The sequence below is a fragment of the Amblyraja radiata genome, chromosome 1 (assembly GCF_010909765.2).
Source record: "Amblyraja radiata isolate CabotCenter1 chromosome 1, sAmbRad1.1.pri, whole genome shotgun sequence".
NCBI classification, from domain to species: Eukaryota; Metazoa; Chordata; class Chondrichthyes; order Rajiformes; family Rajidae; genus Amblyraja; species Amblyraja radiata.
This window is the reverse complement of record NC_045956.1, coordinates 34,382,677-34,405,260: the sequence shown is the minus strand read 5'-3', so window position 1 is coordinate 34,405,260 and position 22,584 is coordinate 34,382,677. Positions and strand designations below refer to the sequence as shown.

At 44.9% G+C, this 22,584-nt stretch overlaps 1 protein-coding gene across 1 annotated transcript in view; it reads left to right on the top strand.

The window, feature by feature from the left end:
- manba (mannosidase beta) overlaps nucleotides 1-22,584 on the top strand; it is a 73,876-nt gene that overhangs the window by 31,221 nt on the left and 20,071 nt on the right. The window contains exons 8-9 of the mRNA XM_033020382.1: nucleotides 2,596-2,713; nucleotides 5,124-5,210. Of these exons, the coding sequence (XP_032876273.1) occupies nucleotides 2,596-2,713; nucleotides 5,124-5,210 (205 nt within the window). The remainder of the gene's footprint in view (nucleotides 1-2,595; nucleotides 2,714-5,123; nucleotides 5,211-22,584) is intronic.

Below are 22,584 nucleotides of genomic sequence, written 5' to 3'. Positions count from 1 at the left end.
CATGTACCTGTCCAAATATAATTTAAATGTTGTTATAGTCCTGGCTCAACAGGTTCCTCTGGCAGCTCGTTCAATGCACCTACCACACTCTGTGTGGAAAAACAAACTCTACTGACCTTCTGGTCAAATTAGGCGTAGAATGCATTGCGTTCATCTGGGAGGGACCTGTTGTTGCCAGCGATACTGCCCGTCTTTGTTTTATAGCCCGTTGAGGTGTGCAAGCCTTGCCACAATCTACGGGTGTCCCTGCCATTGCCTAGGGACTCCAGCTTGGTTGGAACCCCCCCCTGGGCATCCCTAGTGGCTCTGGGATGGGAATTCCACATCACTGCCTTATCTGCCTCCACCACCACCCCTGGCAGCACTTTCCAGGCACCCACCTGTGTGTAAAAAAAACTTGCCACGCACATCTCCTTTAAACATTGGCCCCTCTCACCTTAACAATCTGCCCATAAGATAGAGTATGAAGAACTGCAGATGCTGGTTTAAATCAAAGGTAGACACAAAATGTTGGAGTAACTCAGCAGGACAGGCATCATCTCTGGAGAGAAGGAATGGGTGACGTTTCCCATTCCTTCCCTCCAGAGATGTTGCCTGTCTTGCTGATTTACTCCAGCATTTTTGTGTACCTCAGATAGAGTATGAAGGCAGACTGGCGGAAAACGTAAAAACAGGTTTTCAGAGCATCCACTGGAATATACAAGACTAGTGAGTGTAGATAGACACAAAATGCTGGAGTAACTCAGCAGGCAGAGAAGAAATGGGTGACGTTTCGGGTCGAGACCCTTCTTTGAGTGTATGCATGCATCCAAAAGACAGAATTTATAATAAGAATAAAGAAGTGGCAAAGGAATAAAGCACCAATGTTGTGTCTGCTATTACAGAAAAAGAGAGAAGAAATCTGCAGAAATATTAGATAACACGGGGTTTGTCGAGAATAAGGAAGGAAAAATTAGTCAGAAAATAGCACCGGAGAAACCGGCAATCTAGAGAGCTGATAATGCCTCAAATCTGATGTTCGACATACCAGAGTTTGGAGGTTGGGGGCTTTGGGGATGGTGGACACCCTGGTTATCATCTTGCAAAATTCTTAGATTAAATTAAAGACTAGATGAGTGCGGGTAGATAAGAGTTGATCTTGACATCATGTTCGGCACAGACAATGTGGGTCGAAGGGCCTGTTCCTGTGGTGTACTGTTCTATGTTCTAAATAAAACATGGAAAAAGGTGAAATAGTACTTTGCACAAAATAGAATAGAGTCATGAAATCATACGGCACGGAAACAGGCCCTTTAGCCCAACATGCTGAGCAATATGCCCCATCCAAACTAGTCTCATTTGCCCACGTTTGGCCCATATCACTCTAAACGTTTCCTATCCATCAAAGAAGATTTATTTTATAAAAATTCATCAAATTATAAATAGTGAGAGATTTGTAGTGTTCATTTCAAAGGGACCTGGGCAAACGTGCACTAAATTTATTGTCAGAGGCACAAGAACAGTGAGATACAGGAACAATGGGCATAGTCACAGAGTCACACAGCGTGGAAACATGCCCTTCAGCTCAACTTGCCCACACCGACCAACATACTACACTAGTCCCACCAGCCCTCTTTCCTATAACATGGTGCCCAGAACTGAGCATAATACTCCAAATGTGGGCTCACCAATGTATTATATATAGCATGTAGGACCATCATAGACTCAGAGAACACACTAATACGTCAATTATACACGACAGAGAAAAAAAATCAAGACATTAGTGTAAAACACAATTAGAAAACATACAGGTGCAACACGCCATTAGTAAGCATATTTGGATGAGACACGGGCAAGACACAGGCAAGTAGGGCGAGGTTTGATAGGCATCTTGGTCGGCATGGACCTGATGGGCCAAAGGGCACATGTACAGCTTAATGACCCTATATACATTGTGTGGACATATGTTACGGCAATCTGCACTTGCAGACAATGTTGCAAGACAGGGAGGAACTGGGGCAAGTTGCAATCGCAAGGGATGGGGCACCGAGCAGTTTTTACAATTCGCGAATTGTATTTCAATATGTGTTTATCATGGATTAAGTCAACTAATTCATAGAATCTTTACTGCTTGATCATGATTTAGTGTGCAGCTGAGACCACCATGTGTTCTAAGATTTCAGGATTATGCACAGTGACAGAAGTTAATGATCTCTTTAGAGCCCAATGATTTTTGAATAGATTTTGGGGCGGCACGGTGGTGCAGCAGTAGATTTGCTGCCTTACAGCGCCAGAGACCCGGGTTCGATCCTGGCTACAGGTGCTGTCTGTATGGAGTTTGCACGTTCTCTCTGTGAACTGTGGGTTTTCTCTGGGTGCTTCAGTTTCCTCCCACACTCCAAAGAAGTGTGGGTTAGTAAGGTAATTGGCTTTGATAAAGATTGTAAATTGTTTCTAGTGTGTAGGATAGTGCTAGTGTATGGGTGATCACTGTTTGGTGCTGAAGGGCCTGTTTCTTCGGTGTATCTCTAAACGTAACAAATTTACATAGCGATCTATTTATGGTGAGTTATTTATTTACCACATCCTAATACTTTCTCCTTGTGTAATTAACAGATTACAGAACTTGCTGCAGTCCACAGTCGATGCCAACATGAATGCATTGAGGGTGTGGGGCGGAGGCGTATACGAACAGGATGCATTTTATGAACTTTGTGATAAACTGGGGATTATGGTGAGGAAGTCATTGGTTTGGTTTATTTGTGTACTGGACCAAGATGCCCAGAACGTCCTTTCAACAATCCTACAATCAAGCAGCACTCAGCAACACTGTTTGCCTCAACAGCTCCTTGATCTTAGTCCTCCCTCCTAATTGTTCCTCTAACTGCCTGATTCTTTTCTCCATTAGATGCTATCCTTTTGAAAGGAATGATCAAATCTGCCTCAGACTCCTTCCCCCGTGCATCCCAAACGAACCTACTCACTGCCGAAAAAGTTTCTCATTGTTTTATAGTTTTAGAGATACAGCGCGGAAACAGGCGGGTCCGCACTGGCCAGCGATCCCTGCACATTAACACTATCTTACACCCACTAGGGACAATTTTTACATTTACCAAGCCAATTAACCTACAAACATGTACGTCTTTGGAGTGTGGGAGGAAACCGAAGATCTCGGAGAAAACCCACGCAGGTCACGGGGAGAACATACAAACTCCGTACAGTCAGCGCCCGTAGTCAGGATCGCACCCTGGTCTCCGGCGCTGCATTAATTGTAAGGCAGCAACTCTACCACTGCGCCACCGCAGAATGACTGACCCTCAGGTCTCTATCCTTCAACCAATGGGAATGAGTCATAGTCACAGAGTGCTAAAACGTGGAAATGGGCCCTTCAGCCCAACTTGCCCACACTGACTAACATGTCCCACCTGCCCACGTTTGTCCATATCTCTTTAAACCCGTCCTATCCATGTACCTAACTGTTAAATGTTGCCAATGTACCTGCCTCAATTACCCCCTCTGGCAGCTCGTACCATACACCCACCACCCTCTGCGTAACAATGTTACTCCTCAGGTTCCTATTAAATCTTCCTCCCTCTCACCTTAAACCTATGTCCTCTGGTTCTCGATTCCCCTACTCTTGGCAAGAGACTCTGCGTTTACCCAATCTAACCCTCTCTCTTTACTCTTTGTCCAGATCCTTTGTGATTTTGAACATTTCTGTCAAATCAGCTCTTTGGCTGCTGCAAGTAGAATACTTCTAGCTTCTGCATTGCATCTCATCAGAGCATGGAAACAGGCCTTTGTCTTGGGAAGAACTGCAGATGCTAGTTGTTAAATCGAAGGTAGACACAAAATGCTGGAGTAACTCAGCGGGGCAGGCAGCATCTCTGGAGAGAAGGAATGGGTGACGTTTTGGGTCGAGACCCTTCAGACTGATGTCTGGGGAGTGGGTGGGACTGATATAGAATGTAGTCTGAGACAGTAAGACTGGTGGGAGGAACTGGGAAGGGGGAGGGGATAGAGAGAGAGGGTGAACAAGGGCTACTTGAAGTTAGAGAAACCAATGTTCATACCGCTGGGGTGTATGCTACCCAAGCGAAATATGAGGTGCTGTTCCTCCAATTTGCGCTGGGCCTCACTCTGACAATGGAGGAGGCCCAGGACAGAAAGGTCAGATTGGGAATGGGAGGGGGAGTTAAAGTGCTGAGCAACCAGGAGATCAGGTAGGTTTAGGCGGACTGAGCGGAGGTGATCAGCGAAATGATCGCCAGCCTGCGCTTGGTCTCGCCGATGTTCAGAAGTTGACACCTGGAATAACAGATATAGTAGATGTGGTTGAAGGAGGTGCAAATGAACCTCTGCCTCACCTGAAAAGACTGCTGGGGTCCTTGGATGTAGTCGAGGGAGGAGGTAAAGGGACAGGTGTTGCATCTCTGTGGAAGATGGGAAGATGTGGCCAGTAGTGGGATCCCGTTGCGGGTGGCGAAAGTGTTGGAGGATTATATGCTGTATGCGACAGCTGATGGGGCTATGCAGTATGCGCCGGTTGATGGAAACAGGCCTTTTGGCCCACCTTGTCCAAAGTGACCAAGACCTAGTGGGCAAGTACGATTTGCCTACATTTGGTCCATATCCCTCTAAATTTTTCCTATCCATGCACCTGTCCAAATGTCTTTTAAAAGTCGTAATTTTATTCGCTTCTATAGCTTCCTCTGGCAGCTCATTCCCGATACGGACTACCTTTTGAGTGAAAAGGTTGCCCCTGAGGCTCCTCTCAAATCTCTCCCATTAATCTTCTGCCCTCTAGTTTTAGAATCCTCCACTCTGGGATAAAGACTATGAACATTCACTTTATCCATACCCCTCATGATCTCCAGCCTTTCCAGCCTCCAGATCAAACTCCCAGCCTATCCAACCTCTCCCTATAACTCAAGCCCGCAGGCATAGGTAACATCCTCATGAATCTCTTCTGCACCTGTTCCGACTGAATAACATCCTTCCTGTAGCTGGGTGACCAGAATTGCACATTTTACTCCCAAGTGTGGTCTCATCAACGACTTGTTAAGCTGCATCATGATGTCCCAAATTTTGTTTCTGTAAGTTTTAACCAGTACTCTGACATTGTCTTCATGTCCTTTTTATAGATTTGGCAAGATTTCATGTTTGCTTGTGCACTTTATCCAACTGACAAAAGTTTCCTTGCTTCAGTTGAGGAAGAAATTATTCATCAGGTAAGTGGAACAAATTTTTCACTGCTCCAATATATTCTTTAAAAAGGTAATGGTTTTAGAGGTATACAGCACAGAAACAGGCCATTCGGCCCATGCCATTGCCCTTTCCCTCATCTATGCTAGTCCCACCTGCCTGTGTTTACCCCATATCACTCTAAACCTTTCCCAGCCATGTAAGGTGCCCTCCATAATGTTTGGGACAAAGACCCATTATTTATTTATTTACCTCTGCGCTCCACAATTTGAGATTTGTAATAGAAACAAAATCACTTGGGGTTAAAGTGCACATTGTCAGATTTTAATAAAGGCCATTTTTACACATTTTAGTTTCACCATGTAGAAATTACAGCAGTGTTTATACATAGTCCCCCTATTTCTGGGCACCATAATGTTTGGGACACAGCAATGTCATGTAAATGAAAGTAGTCATGTTTAGTATTTAATTGTATATCCTTTGCATGCAATGACTGAAGTCTGCGATTCATGGACATCACCAGTTACATAGAAACATAGAAAATAGGTGCAAGAGGAGGCCATTCGGCCCTTCAAGCCATTTTCATTGTGATCATGGCTAATCGTCCCCTATCAATAACCTGTGCCTGCCTTCTCCCCATATCCCTTGACTCCACTAGCCCCTAGAGCTCTATCTAACTCTCTCTTAAATCCATCCAGTGATTTGGCCTCCACTGGCCTCTGTGGCAGGGAATTCCATAAATTCACAACTCTGGGTGAAAACGTTTTTCCTCACCTCAGTATTAAATGACCTCCCCTTTATTCTAAGACTGTATCCCCTGGTTCTGGACTCGCCCAACATTGGGAACATTTTCCCTGCATCCAGCTTGACCAGTCCTTTTATAATTTTATGTGATTCTATAAGATGTCCCCTCATCCTTCTAAACTCCAGTGAATACAAGCCTAGTCTTTTCAATCTTTCCTCATATGACAGTCCCGCCATCCCAGGAATCAATCTCGTGAACCTACGCTGCACTGCCTCAATCACAAGGATGTCCTTCCTCAAATTAGGAGACCAAAACTGTACACAATACTCCAGATGTGGTCTCACCAGAGCCCTATACAACTGCAGAAAAACCTCTTTACTCCTATACTGAAATCCTCTTGTTATGAAGGCCAACATTCCATTAGCTTTCTTCACTGCCTGCTGTACCTGCATGCCAACTTTCAGTGACCGGTGTACAAGGACGCCCAGGTCTCGCTGCACCTCCCCCTTACCTAACCTAACCCCATTGAGATAATAATCTGCCCCCTTGTTTTTGCCGCCAAAGTGGATAACCTCACATTTATCTATATTATACTGCATCTGCCACGCATCTGCCCACTCACTCAACCTGTCCAGGTCACACTGCAACCTCCTAACATCCTCTTCACAGTTCACACTGCCACCCAGCTTTGTGTCATCCGCAAACTTGCTAGTGTTGCTCCTAATTCCCTCTTCCAAATCATTAATATATATGGTAAACAGTTGCGGCCCCAACACCGAGCCTTGCGGCACTCCACTCGCCACTGCCTGCCATTCTGAAAAGGAGCCGTTCACTCCTACTCTTTGCTTCCGGTCTGCCAACCAATTTTCTATCCATGTCAACACCCTACCCCCAATACCATGTGCTCTAATTTTAGTCACCAGTCTCCCGTGCGGGACCTTATCAAAGGCTTTCTGAAAGTCTAGATACACTACATCCACTGGCACCCCTTCATCCATTTTACTTGTCACATCCTCAAAAATTCCAGAAGATTAGTCAAGCATGATTTCCCTTGCATAAATCCATGTTGACTTGGACTAATCCTTTTACTGCTATCCAAATGCCCCATTATTACCTCTTTAATAATTGACTCCAGCATCTTTCCCACCACCGAAGTCAGGCTAACTGGTCTGTAATTCCCGGTTTTCTCTCTCGCTCCTTTCTTGAAAAGTGGGATAACATTAGCTATCCTCCAATCCACAGGAACTGATCCTGAATCTATAGAACATTGGAAAATGATCACCAATGCGGCCTCTATTTCAAGAGCAACCTCTCTGAGGACCCTGGAATGCAGACCATCAGGCCCAGGGGGTTTATCATCCTTCAGTCCCATTAGCCTACCCAATACTATTTCTTGCCTAATGAAAATTTCTTTCAGTTCCTCTACCCCCTTAGATCCTCTGTCCTCCAGTACATCTGAGAAATTGTTTGTGTCTTCCTTAGTGAAGACAGATCCGAAGTATCTATTCAACTCTTCTGCCATTTCCTTGTTGCCCATAATAATTTCACCCCTGTCTGCCGTCAAGGGACCCACATTTGACTTTGCTACTCTTTTTCCCTTAACATATCTAAAGAAGCTTTTACTGTCCTCCTTTATATTTCTGGCCAGCTTCCCTTCATACTTCATCTTTTCAGCCCGTATTGCCCATTTTGTTTCCTTCTGTTGTCCTATGAAAGTTTCCCAATCCTCTGGCAGGGTGCTGGGTGTCTTTGGTGATGCTCTGCCAGGCCTGTATTGCAGCCATCTTTAGCTTATGCTTGTTTTGGGAGCTAGTCCCTTTCAGTTTTCTCTTCAGCATATAAAAGGCATGCACAATTGGGTTCAGATCGGGTGATTGACTTGGCCACTCAAGAATTTACCATTTTTTAGCTTTACAAAACTCCTTTGTTGCTTTAGCAGTATGTTTGGGATCATTGTCTTGCTGTAGAATGAACCACCGGCCAATGAGTTTTGAGGCATTTGTTTGAACGTGGGCAGATAGGATGTGTCTATACACTTCAGAATTCATTATGCTACTACCATCGGCAGTTGTATCATCAATGAAGATAAGTGAGCCAGTACCTTCAGCAGCCATACATGCCCAGGCCATAACACCCCCACCACTGTGTTTCACAGATGAGGTGCTATGCTTTGGATCTTGGGCAGTTCCTTCTCTCCTCCATACTTTGCTCTTGCCATCACTCTGATATAAGTTAATCTTCGTCTCATCTGTCCACAAGACCTTTTTCCAGAACTTTTTTGTTTAGTTTAGAGATACAGCGCGGAAACGGGGCTTCGGCATACTGGGTCTGCGCCGACCCCGCACATTAACACAATCCTACACCCACAAGGGACAATTTTTACATTTACCAAGCCAATTAACCTACAACCCTGTGCGTCTTTGGAGTGTGGGAGGAAACCAAAGATCTCGGAGAAAACCCACACAGATCACGGGGCGAACGTACAAACTCCATACAGACAGCACCCGTAGACAGGATCGAACTCGGGTCTCCGGCGCTGCATTCGCTGTAAGGCAGCAACCCTACCGTTGCGCCACTGTGACCGCCCAAAGTACTTCTTGGCAAAATGTAACCTGGCCATCCTATTGTTGCGGCTCACCAGTGGTTTTTAGATATTGAACAATTTATTTTCTTCGGTTGATCTCAATATCACCAAGGAGAAGGATATTGAATTATGTGATGTAAGGGAAACAAGTAGAGTAGCTATGGAAACTATGAGGATCAAAGAAGAGGAAGTACTGACACTTTTGAAAAATATAAAAGTGGATAAGTCTCTAGGTCCTGACAGGATATTCCCAAGGACATTGAGGGAAGTTAGTGTAGAAATAGCAGGGGCTATGACAGAAATATTTCAAATGTCATTAGAAACGGGAATGGTGCCGGAGGATTGGCGTAATGCGCATGTTGTCCCATTGTTTAAAAAGGGTTCTAAGAGTAAACCTAGCAATTATAGACCTGTTAGTTTGACATCAGTGGTGGGCAAATTAATGGAAAGGATACTTAGAGATAATATATATAATCATCTGGATAAACAGGGTCTGATTAGGAACAGTCAACATGGATTTGTGCCTGGAAGGTCATGTTTGACTAATCTTGACTAGGGAAATTGATGAGGGTAAAGCGGTGGATGTTGTCTATATGAACTTCAGTAAGGCCTTTGACACGGTTCCACATGGAAGGTTGGTTAAGAAGGTTCAATTGTTGGGTATTAATAGTGGAGTAGCAAGATGGATTCAAAAGTGGCTGAATGGGAGATACCAGAGAGTAATGGTGGATAACTGTTTTTCAGGTCGGAAGCCGGCGACGAGTGGGGTGCCTCAGGGATCTGTGTTGGGTCCGCTGTTGTTTGTCATATGTCATGAATATCAATGTTCTTGATGATGGTGTGGTAAATTGGATTAGTAAGTATGCAGATGATACTAAGATAGGTGGATAATGAAGTAGATTTTCAAAGTCTACAGAAGGATTTAGGCCATTTGAAAGAATGGGCTGAAAGATGGCAGATGGAGTTTAATGCTGAAAGTGTGAGGTGCTACATCTTGGCAGGACAAATCAAAATAGGACGTACATGGTAAATGGTAGCGAATTGAGGGATGCAGTTGAACAGAGGGATCTAGGAATAACTGCATAGTTCCCTGAAGGTGGAATCTCATGTAGATAGGGTGGTAAAGAAAGCTTTTGGTGTGCTGGCCTTTATAAATCAGAGCATTAAGTATAGAAGTTGGGATGTAATGTTAAAATTGTACAAGGCATTGGTGAGGCCAATTCTGGAGTATGGTGTACAATTTTAGTCGCCAAATTATAGGAAAGATGTCAACAAAATAGAGAGAGTATAGAGGAGATTTACTAGAATGTTGCCTGGGTTTCAGCACCTAAGTTACAGTTAGGTCTTTATTCTTTGGAGCGCAGAAGGTTAAGGGGGGACTTGATAGAGGACTTTAAAATTATGAGAGGGATAGACAGAGTTGACGTGAATAAGCTTTTTCCATTGAGAGTAGGGAAGATTCAAACAAGAGGACATGATTTGAGAATTAAGGGACAAAAGTTTAGGGGTAACATGAGGGGGAACAGAGAGTGGTAGCTGTGTGGAATGAGCTTCCAGTGGAAGTGGTGGAGGCAGGTTCGATTTTATCATTTAAAAATAAATTGGATAGGTATATGGACGGGAAAGGAATGGAGGGTTTATGGTCTGAGTGCAGGTAGATGGGACTAGGGGAGAGTAAGTGTTCGGCACGGACTAGAAGGGCAGAGATGGCCTGTTTCCGTGCTGTAATTGTTATATGGTTACATGGTTTGCATCTTGCTGTGTAGCCTCTGTATTTCTGTTCATGAAGTCTTCTGCGGAGAGTGGTCTAAAGATTCATGATCAGTTCCTGTGAATTGGAGGGTAGCTAATATTATCCCACTTTTTAAGAAAGGCGGGAGCGAGAAAACGGAATTGTAGACCAGTTAGCCTGACATCGGTGGTAGGGAAGATGCTGGAGTCAATTGCAAAGGATGAAATAGCAGCACATTTGGATAACAGTAGCAGGATCGGGTCAGCATGGATTTACGATGGGGAAATCATGCTTGACTAATCTTCTGGAATTTTTTGAGGATGTAACTAGGAAAATTGACATGCCAGTGGATGTAGTGTACCTGGACTTTCAGAAAGCATTTGATAAGGTCCCACATAGGAGATTAGTGGGTGAAATTAGAGCACATGGCATTGGGGGTAGGGTACTGACAAGGATAGAAAATTGGTTGGCAGACAGGAAACAAAGAGTAGGGATTGACGGGTCCCTTTCAGAATGGCAGGCAGTGACTAGTGGGGTACCACAAGGCTTGGCGCTGGGACCGCAGCTATTTACAATATTCATTAATGATTTAGATGAAGAGATTAAAAGTAACATTAGCAAATTTGCAGATGACACAAAGCTGGGTGGCAATGTGAACTGTGAGGGGGATGCTATGAGGATGCAGGGTGACTTGGACAGGTTGGGTGAGTGGGCCGATGCATGGCTGATGCAGTTTAATGTGGATAAATGTGAAGCTATCCACTTTGGTGGCAAAACAGGAAGGCAGATTATGATCTGAATGGTGTCAAGTTGGGAAAAGGGGAAGTACAACGAGATCTGGGGGTCCTTTTCATCAGTTACTGAAAATAAGCATGCAGGTAGAGCTGGCATAAGCATGCAGGTAGAAGCGAATGACATGTTGGCCTTCATAACAAGAGGAGTTGAGTATAGGAAGTCCTTCTGCAGTTGTACAAGGCCTTAGTGAGACCCACCTGGAGTATTGTGTGTAGTTTTGGTCTCCAAATTTGAGGAAGGACATTCTTGCTATTGAGGGAGTGCAGCGTAGGTTCTCGAGGTTAATTCCCGCAATGGCGGGACTGTCATATGTTGATAGAATGGAGGCTGGGTTTGTATACTCTGGAATTTACAAGGATGAGAGGGGATCTTATTGAAACATATAAGATTATTACGGGTTTGGACACGCTAGACGCAGGAAACATGTTCCCGATGTTGGGGGAGTCCAGAACCAAGGGCCACAGTTTAAGAATAAGGGGTAGGCCACTTAGAACGAAGATGAGGAAAACCTTTTTCACCCAGAGAGTTGTGAATCTGTGGAATTCGCTGCCTCAGAAGGCAGTGGAGGCCAATTCTCTGGATGCTTTCAAGAGAGAGTTAGCGAGAGCTCTTAAAGATAGCGGAGTCAAGGGATATGGGGAGAAGGCAGGAACAGGGCACTGATTGTGGATGGTCAGCCATGATCACAGTGAATGGCGTTGCTGGCTCGAAGGGCCGAATGGCCTACTCCTGCACCTATTGTCTATTGTCATTGACAAATCCACACCTGAAGAGTGTTTCTGATCTGTCGGACAGGATATTCTTCTGTCATCAACTGTGGAGGTCTTCCTTGGCCTACCAGTCCCTTTGCGATTAGTAAGCTCACAAGTGCTCTCTTTCTTCTTAATTATGTTCCAATCAGTTGATTTTGATAACAGTTTTATTCTTGTTTCTCAGTCTCATAATGGCTTCTTTAACTTTCATTGGCACAACTTTGATCCTCATGTTGATGAACAGCAATAAAAGTTTCCAAAGGTGATAGAAAGACTGGAGGAAAGACTAGGTGCTGAGAGCTCTCTTAGATACCTGCATTAAGGAGGCAATTAAACACACCTGAGCAATTACAAACGCCTGTGAAGCCATGTGTCCCAAACATTATGGTGCCCTGAAATGGGCAGGCACGTGCCGATAGGGTAGGCACTGCCTACCCTGACTAAATTATAAAATGATAATTATTAAATATAAATCGTAAAGGCATGGGAGAATTATGCCTTCCTAAAAGATCGATCATTACATGTAATGATCAGTACATGTAATACGCGAAAGTGTGTGCAGCTCACGTGCCGTCGACGCTGCTTCAAGCCGTCAATTTCAAGGGGAGCTGAAGGCAGCTGAAATTCTGCCTTTGCAGAGTGGACTGTGTACTGCACATGCGCAGCACAAGTGTCTTGGCGGGTTTTTCAAACATGGATTGTCATTATCTTAAGAGTATCTTAAGAAACAGAGAGAGAAGAATGGAATTTGCGTACAAATAATGTGGTAAGTAGATTTCTTTGAGCTATATCTTTTTAAATACCGTATTTTCCGGCAATGAAGATGCTATTTTTCACCCAAAAATAAGGCAGGAAAATATACCTGCGACTTGGATACCGAAGGTTAGGTTGTTAGCCAAGAAAAATAGACTTGGCTATCCCTCAGTACAGCAACGTCAAGAACGATGTTGCTGTACTGAGGGACAGCCAAGTCTATCCCTCATTGCTGGCAGCTGATGGGAAGCGGCTGTAGAGTTCCATTCACAGCGTGTGGGGAGTCTGGCCTGGGGTAAAGTTGCGGGGAGGGCAGGAACGTGGAGAAGGAGGGGGTCAGGGATCATGTCAGCAACCAGCTCAAGAGAGGGTCAGCGAGCGATGGATAACAGGACAGTGGGCGGTGGAGCTGACTCCTTGTGTCAGTGCGAGTAACCTCAATTGGTACCTTGTTCGCGCAGATACAGGAGTAAGCTCCACTGCCCACTGTCCTTTATCCATCGCCCGCTGACCCACTCCGCTCTATGATCTTTGCTCTTGAGCTGGTCCCCTCACTGTTCAGACGGAGAGCACTGCCAGAGGTGAGCGGGCCGGCAGAAGGCGCTGAAGTCCCGGCAGCCGCTCGCAGCCACCCGAGCTACTTCCCTCCCCGGACACAATGCGGTGGCTCCGCGCCCGGAGCGCCGTGGCAGTAGTGAGTGAGTGGGTTACTGGCATGATCCCTGATACCCTCCTTCTCAATGCTCCTGCCCTCCCCGCAGCTTTAACCCTGGCCAGATTCCCCACACGCTGTGAAAGGAACTCTCCCCCCAATTGGTCCCTTGAACTAGTATTGTCATTCAATAATATCACAACTGATTCAACTTGTCCCGGTGTGCTCCCGTTTTTCCCACCATCTCTCCACCTGTCGTCACCCTCCACCCCCCACCCATTCAGTCATTCAGAATGAAGGAGATTTGGAAGCCTTGGGTAAATTGAATTGTTACTTTCTTTATAACCATATAACCATATAACAATTACAGCACGGAAACAGGCCATCTCGACCCTTCTAGTCCGTGCCGAACACGTATTCTCCCCTAGTCCCATATACCTGCACTCAGACCATAACCCTCCATTCCTTTCCCGTCCATATAACTATCCAATTATTTTTAAATGATAAAATCGAACCTGCCTCCACCACCTTCACTGGAAGCTCATTCCACACAGCCCACTCTCTGAGTAAAGAAGTTCCCCCTCATGTTACCCCTAAACTTCTGTCCCTTAATTCTCAAGTCATGTCCCCTTGTTTGAATCTTCCCTACTCTCAGTGGGAAAAGCTTATCCACGTCAACTCTGTCTATCCCTCTCATCATTTTAAAGACCTCTATCAAGTCCCCCCTTAACCTTCTGCGCTCCAAAGAATAAAGCCCTAACTTGTTCAACCTTTCTCTGTAACTTAGTTGCTGAAACCCAGGCAACATTCTAGTAAATCTCCTCTGTACTCTCTCTATTTTGTTGACATCCTTCCTATAATTAGGCGACCAAAATTGTACACCATACTCCAGAATTGGCCTCACCAATGCCTTGTACAATTTTAACATTACATCCCAACTTCTATACTCAATGCTCTGATTTATAAAGGCCAGCACACCAAAAGCTTTCTTTACCACCCTATCTACATGAGATTCCACTTTCAGGGAACTGTGCACAGTTATTCCCAGATCCCTCTGTTCAACTGCATTCTTCAATTCCCTACCGTTTACCATGTACGTCCTATTTTGATTTGTCCTGCCAAGATGCAGCACCTCACACTTATCAGCATTAAACTCCATCTGCCATCTTTCAGCCCACTCTTCCAACTGGCATAAATCTCTCTGTAGACTTTGAAAATCTACTTCATTATCCACAACCCCACCTATCTTAGTATCATCTGCATACTTACTAATCCAATTTACCACCCCATCATCCAGATCATTGATGTACATGACAAACAACAGTGGACCCAACACAGATCCCTGTGGCACCCCACTAGTCACTGGCCTCCAACCTGACAAACAACCATCCACCATTACTCTCTGGCATCTCCCATTCAGCCACTGTTGAATCCATCTTGCTACTCCACCATTAATACCCAACAATTGAACCTTCTTAACCAACCTTCCGTGAGGAACCTTGTCAAAGGCCTTACTGAAGTCCATATATACAACATCCACTGCTTTACCCTCATCAATTTCCCGAGTAACCTCTTCAAAAAATTCAAGAAGATTAGTCAAACATGACCTTCCAGGCACAAATCCATGTTGACTGTTCCTAATCAGACCCTGTTTATCCAGATGCTTATATATATTATCTCTAAGTACCCTTTCCATTAATTTGCCCACCACTGACGTCAAACTAACAGGTCTATAATTGCTAGGTTTACTCTTAGACCCCTTTTTAAACAATGGAACAACATGCGCAGTACGCCAATCCTCCGGCACTATTCCCGTTTCTAATGACATTTGAAATATTTCTGTCATAGCCCCTGCTATTTCTACACTAACTTCCCTCAATGTCCTAGGGAATATCCTGTCCGGACCTGGAGACTTATCCACTTTTATATTTCTCAAATGTGGCAGTACTTCCTCTTCTTTGAATCTCATAGTTTCCATAGCTACTCTACTTGTTTCCCTTACCTCACATAATTCAATATCCTTCTCCTTGGTGAATACCGAAGAAAAGAAATTGTTCAATATCTCCCCCATCTCTTTTGGCTCTGCAGATAGCTGGTCCACTCTGACTCTCTAATGGACCAATTTTATCCCTCGTTATCCTTTTGCTATTAATATAGCTGTAGAAACCCTTTGGATTTACTTTCACCTTACTTGCCAAAGCAACCATATATCTTCTTTTAGCTTTTCTAATTTATTTCTTAAGATTCTTTTTACATTATTTACACTCCTCATGCACCTCATTAATCCATGCTGCCTATAATTATTGTAGATCTCTCTCTTTTTCCGAACCAAGTATACAATTTCCCTTGAAAACCATGGCTCTTTCCAATTTTTACTATTTCCTTTCAACCGAACAGGGACATAACAATTCTGTACTCTTAAAATTTCACCTTTAAATGTACTCCATTTCTCTTCCACATCTTTCCCATAAAACAAACTGTTCCAATTTACTCCTTATAAATCCTTTCGCATCTCCTCAAAGTTAGCCTTTCTCCAATCAAAAATCTCAACCCTAGGTCCAGTTCTGACCCTCTCCATAATTATATTAAAACTAATGGTATTGTGATCACTGGTCCCGAACTGTTCCCCAACGCATACCTCTGCCACCTGACCCGTCTCATTTCCTAACAGGAGGTCCAGCACCGCCCCTTCTCTAGTAGGCACTTCTATGTATTGCTGCAAAAAACTATCCTGCACACATTTTACAAACTCCAACCCATCCAGCCCATTTACAGAATGTGTTTTCCAGTCTATGTGTGGAAATTTGAAATCTCCCACAATCACTACCTTGTGCTTACTACTAATATCTGCAATCTCCTTACATATTTGCTCTTCCAATTCTCGCTCCCCATTTGGCGGTCTATAATACACCCCTATAAGTGTTGCTACCCCTTTCCCATTTCTCAGTTCCACCCAAATAGCCTCCCTAGACGAGCCCTCTAATCTATCCTGCCAAAGCACTGCTGTAATATCTTCCCTGATAAGCAATGCAACACCTCCACCTCTTGCCCCTCCAATTCTATCACACCTGAAGCAACGAAATCCTGGAATATTTAGTTTCCAATCACAGCCCTCCTGCAACCATGTTTCACTGATCGCCACAACATCATACTTCCAGGTGTCAATCCAGGCTCTAAGTTCATCCACCTTTCTTACAATGCTCCTAGCATTAAAATATACACATTTAAGAAACCCACCCTCTCTTATTCTCTGTTTATTGTCTTTTTCTTCTCTCTCCCCAACATTTTGGAGCAGAGTGCTAACATTCTCTGCCTCCTGCCTCACACACTGACTGCTAGCTTTCCCAATTTGAGTCCCTCCCCCCCAACCATACTAGTTTAAAGTCTCCCCAGTAGCCTTTGCAAATCTCCCCGCCAGGATATTGGTCCCCCTCGAGTTCAAGTGCAACCCGTCCTTCTGTACAGGTCGCACCTTCCCCAAAAGAGGTCCCAATGATCCAGAAACTTGAATCCATACCCACTGCACCAGTCCCTCATCCACTCATTTATCCTCCACCTCGCTCCATTCCTACTCTCACTGTCGCGTGGCACAGGCAGTAATCCTGAGATTGTTACCTTTGCAGTCCTTCTCCTTAACTCTCTACCTAACTCCCTAAATTCTTCTTTCAGGACATCTTCTCTTTTTTTACCTATGTCGTTGGTACCTATATGTACCACAACCTCAGGCTCCTCTCGCTCCCATTTCAGGATTTCCTGGACACGTTCAGACACATCCCTGACCCTGGCACCAGGGAGGCAAACTACCTTCCGGGTCTCCTGTCTGCGTCCACAGAATCGCCTATCCGACCCCCTGACTATATAGTCCCCTATTACAATTGCCCTCCTCTTCTTTTCCTTACCTTTCTGAGCAACAGGACCGGTCTTTGTGCCAGAGGCCCGGCAGCTGTCGCTGCCCCCAGGTAGGCTGTCTCCCCCACCCTTACTCAAACATGAGTACTTATTTTCAAGGTGTACAGCCACCGAGGTACTCACCAGTCCCTGCCTCTGCCCATTGCCCTTCCTAACTGTGACCCAGTTTTCTGTCTCCCGTGGTCTTGGAGTGACCACGTCCCTGTAACTCCTTTCTATGACCTCCTCGCTCTCCCTGAGCAGACAGAGGTCATCGAGTTGCTGCTCCAGGTTCCTAACACGGTCCCTTAGGAGCCCCGTCTCGATGCACCTGGCATTCTTTATTTTTATTTTTTATTTTTACGGAGAGGAGAACAATCTGCGCATGTGCAGTTTAAGATTTTTTTTAAAGCCGACTGACTGCCTACCCTGAATAATAGTAAGATTAAACGAGAACTTACCAGTTTGAAGTTTGATCTTGATTTTATGAGGAGTTACGATGAGCGATTACGCGAAGAAGGGCCGTCCGTCTGCGTGCGCGTTAAGCTTCAAAGCAGCGGTGTTAAATCACTGATAAAAAGAAGACCTGAGAATAGTAAGATTGTGAAGAAACTAGAACTTCCATATGACCTTGATAGTATGAGGGTGGGAGCGGTGGGCACGTAATCGCTCATCGTAACTCCTCATAAAATCAAGATCAAACTTCAAACTGGTAAGTTCTCGTTTAATCTTACTATTTTACTTCGGAGTCACGTGAGTGACTACGTGAAGATTTCAAAGCTCTGTGATTTTACGCCGGTTACGAATCCAGGCGTCACACACTGAATGGATTGACTATGGATGCGTGCAATCATTAAAGCATTCAGACATTACGTAGTTAAGTAAAGAAACTGATGCTTTAAATGAAAGAAAAGTTTAAAAAAAAGTTATCCCTCCCAACCTTGGGGGGGAAACTAAGGGACAAAACTTAAAATGATACGTGCAAACACCCCCAGTCCGGTTATGGGTTTGTTATAAAACCGGTGGATCGTTATTTCATTCGTCCATCCTGCAGCCACTGGGATGTCGTCGAGGGGCATGTCCATAGCTCTTGCTGCCGACGTAGATGCAGCCCTGGTGGAGTGAGATTTAACCATATAAATGTTTACTCCTGCTACCGCCATTACCTCTTTTGAACATCTGGAGATGGTTTGAGTTGACACCTTTTGGTGTGTTTTTTTTTTTATGGCTGATGAGGACCGATTGTTCTGAGCATCTGAGGTTCTCCGTAACTCTCAGATAGTGGTGTTAGTATGTTACCACCCACACAACCGTTGGTCCTCTGGATATGCCAAGAACTGGATCTCCATACCTGGCATTCCTGGCCTGCTCTGTTTTATCAGGTTCCTGATTAGGAATGTTATGTTGTTCATATTGGTGGTCATGTAGTCCAACCGTAGCTTTTGCAGTGTCTGGACTCTTTGTCAGCATACCACCTTAAGGGTTAGTTATAGGCGGTCCCCACTGTCAAAGTAGGGTTTGTACCACGCTCACATCCCATGTGTCAGTGTACCTTGGCCTTGGAGGTCTTAAATTGTAAATTCCCTTCATGAATTTTGTTGTAAAGGGGTGCGTTCCTATCGAACTGTGCCCTGCTTCCGGCATCAGATTGGAGGAGAGTGCGCCTCTGGCACTTATAGTTGCACTATAACTTAGTTTATAGTTATAGTACAATTAATAGGAACTCCAAGCCATCCGTTATCCGAACTGTGTTGTATTTGTTCGGACAGTCCTATGCCTTGAAATGGCCTCCTCAGAATCTGCAGACCAACAAGTTATACGTTCATGTAGTGGATGATTGCTCCCTGTAACTGGGTTCACTTGGAGGTCCCTGCTCTTGGGTACAGCCATTTCTGGCTGGACTATAATTCCCAAAATTTTTGGGGATCAGGCTTGAGTAGGCCAATCTGGCACTACCAATATGCCTGTGGCTTAGTCTTGCTTGATTTTTGTCAAGCATCGGTTTGTGAGACAAATTGGCGGAAAGCATACATAAACATTCCTCCCCAATTGAGGGAGAAAGCATGCACTGCCTTGCTCCTGGATCCAGCTCGCAGGACACATATCTGGGTAACTAATGGTTAGTCTAGATGCAAACGGATCAACATCTGGTATGCCAAATCGTGTAGTTATTTTGTTAAATACTGTCTGATTCAACATTCAACATGTGTTGTTATTAAACATTCGTGATCCAGCATCTGTCACCGTGTTATATCTACCTCGTAGATTTCCCAAATATTCCTCTCGATACACGTGCCAAATGAGGTTCGACAATCTGTCGTAAGATACAGATTTTACACCACCCTTGTTAATGGATATATGCCACCGCAGTGGTGTTATCAATCTGAATTTGAACAAGCACCGGTTACATATCACTACAGAGAACCTTGAGTCCATATTGTGCCCCCAACAATTCTGGGTAATTGATTCCATGTGTTGGGGAATTACAGACTCCTGCTCATTCCATCTGCCCCCACAGCTTTAGACTGTGTTGGTGTCTCCCCATCCTTAGCCGCTTGCATAGGTCTGAAGAACCCTCGATGGCTTTCGAGCAAAATTTCCCTGAGCTGTCTCCCATTCGTTATCCACCATAGTTATTCAACAATGGCCTCTGCTGGCAATCCATAGTTTGCCAATTCGGCCTGCATGTAATCTGAGTGTTCGTTCCTTTGCTTGCTGTAAGTTCTGGTAATGCAAAGACCCGTACTGCTGGGAATGCAGCTACTATTTGCCAATTACACTCGCTGTTTGCCTGATAGATGGCTAGAATTTGACTATCAGGTCATTGCAGGCTTAATTAATATTGTCGTTTGCCCCTAGGCAAAGTCACCAACATATTTAGTGTTTTTGATAGTAAATTCTAGGTAATCAATTACCCTTGTAGGTGTCAATTTTGATTTAACTGGATGGATGAGGTAACCAATTCTTTCAAACAGGGTTTTGGTTTGCTTGACTGATGCTTCTGCCAATTCTTGGTGACTCCAAAATGAAAATGTCCTCCAAATATGCCATTACTATGTGATTTTGAGACCTTTGTAGTCCCAGAATTGGTTTCCGTAGTTTAGTCAATAGTCTAGGAGCTGATGTCAACCCATTTGGCAGAGCCATGCCATCCAGTTAAACTTCAAATATCTCCTGTTCTTAATGAATAGACACCGAATAGTATGCATCTTTGAGGTCGATGCATGCCATGTGACCATTTTATAGGAAGCTCCTATAAAACAGTAGTTAGACCGTAACAAAAAATTGCTGTTTCTAAAAGTCTGTACTGCACAAATGAGTTAAACCTGGATGAAGTGACATCCTCCATCTGTCACCTGTCCTGGAAGGCAATCCTGCCCAAAATACTGGGCCTGCCTTGAAGACAATTCCGGTCCGAGTTCCAAGTCTGCTTGGAACCTATGTATGTTGTGCAGTAAAGAATAATCACATGTTGTTATCTGTTTTTTAAAACCAGATCTGAAATTCATGTTATTGTCATTTTGAACAAAAACACAAGAGTAAAATTACCAACATGTAACTGGTCCACAATCCCTTGTTTCAGTAAACCCAGACCCACCTACCACCATGGCTACCGGTGGTCTTGTGGTAAGCCCAAAGGCCCCTGATGCGGGTTCCTTTTCTCTCCTTGATTGGGAGTTGGACTGGTAGGAAGTGTGGATTCCATGTTTCTCCTGACCGCTGCTTGGGTCTTGGTCTGAAAACCTTATCATACTGAGCCTGCCTTGTCGGACAATTCTGGCCATAATTCTGAGTCTGCCTTGAAAGACGACTCTGATCATATTTCCGTGCCCAGCTTTCAAGCTACCACCGGCTTCAGTGAACTGCTTACATGGAGGTGTGGGGTGTGTTGTCGCCTACTGATGAAGTTTGCTTGTCGTTGGTACCTTGATTGGTCCGACAGCTTTTGCTTCCTTCTTCTGGTCTTACCTGAAGATTCGGCGGCTGGTTTCTCCAAAGTCACCCTGATAGCGCTGTTCCCTTGCCGGCATTTGTGCGGATATTCTGCCAACTGCTGTCTCTTGAGGCCATATGCATGTGCTTCAGTATGTTCATACTTTAATTCGAGATCAGTTACCTACTGATCTCAAAACCAAATTTTGTTTGAACGTTATGTGAGGTTCAAATGACAAATAAATGGTATTGTATAGTATTGTAATTCGAGATCAGTTCCTACTGATCACTCACACTCCCCTCCATTGATAGTGAGATTTGTAGGTAGCCCTGAAAACAGGTGCTGCCGCAGGCCCCTGAGGATACCTGCGCTGACATGGCCCCTCCAGCGGGCCTAAATGAGATGTGTTCAAGAAGGAACTGCAGATGCTGGAAGATCGAAGGTACACAAAAAAATGCTGGAGAAACTCAGCGGGTGCAGCAGCATCTATGGAGCGAAGGAAATAGGCGACGTTTCGGGCCGAAACCCTTCTTCAGACTGCGGTCTTCGGCAGCCGACTTCCCCGCGGACCGTCTCCTCGACATCTGGGCCCTGAAACTACAAAAAGTTTCAAGCCTAAATGAGATTCTTGCTTTGGGTCAGACTGAAACTGACCGTGAATGCTCCTCTCCTCAGAGCAGGAGACATTTTCTTGATCTCTATCCAGGGAAGCACCCAGTGGAACCTGGATGATTGCAGAAGTATTTATTTTCTTTTGTGCTTATTATTTATTTTATGTAAAGCTCTTTGGTGCAAGTTAACTTAAACAGTGCTATATAAGTAAAAGTTACTTACTTCCTTTCTTCTGCTTGTCCCTGGGAAGGTTCCCCCCACCCTGCTTTTGTACTCCGATTCAGAGTGGTTTCTTCCATATGTACTTCCCCTCCAATGGGGAAGACATTGGGTTGCCCCATTATGCGAGGCTCCCGGTACTGCCTGCTGCTGTAGGGACCGGGCTGACACAGCTCTCTCCTTTAGAGCAGGTCATTGTTGGAGCAACTTCTCCAAAAAGTTGCTCCTATGTGGGAGAGTCGTCCTCAGACGCTCTCCTTTGAGGGAGGGTATCCCTTTCCCTCCCCGGACTCTTCCGAGTCAACGGGTTGTTTGACTTGCGGGTGGATTTTCCCGTACTGCAGGACCACCAACGGAGCTCTCCTCCTGCAACAAGTCTCCTGCCGGTTCAGCTGCCGGCGCTAAATGTCGAGAAACACCGTTGCCCGCTACTGGGAAATGCTGCGGTCTTCGGCAGCCGACTTCCCCGCGGACCGTCTCCTCGACATCTGGGCCCTGAAACTACAAAAAGTTTCAAGCCCGAAAGAATGCAGGTAAGTGATTCAACTTTCCTTACTTGTCCATCCTAACGGCCTGGGAGGACGCAGTGCCTCTGCCAGTCCGTCGCGCGTTTGCATTCAGACGTAATGACGCGCACGCAGACGGACGGCCCTTCTTCACGTAGTCACTCACGTGACTCCGAAGTAAAATTTCTCACGGCATGTGCCTGGTATAAACACTGTAATTTCTACATG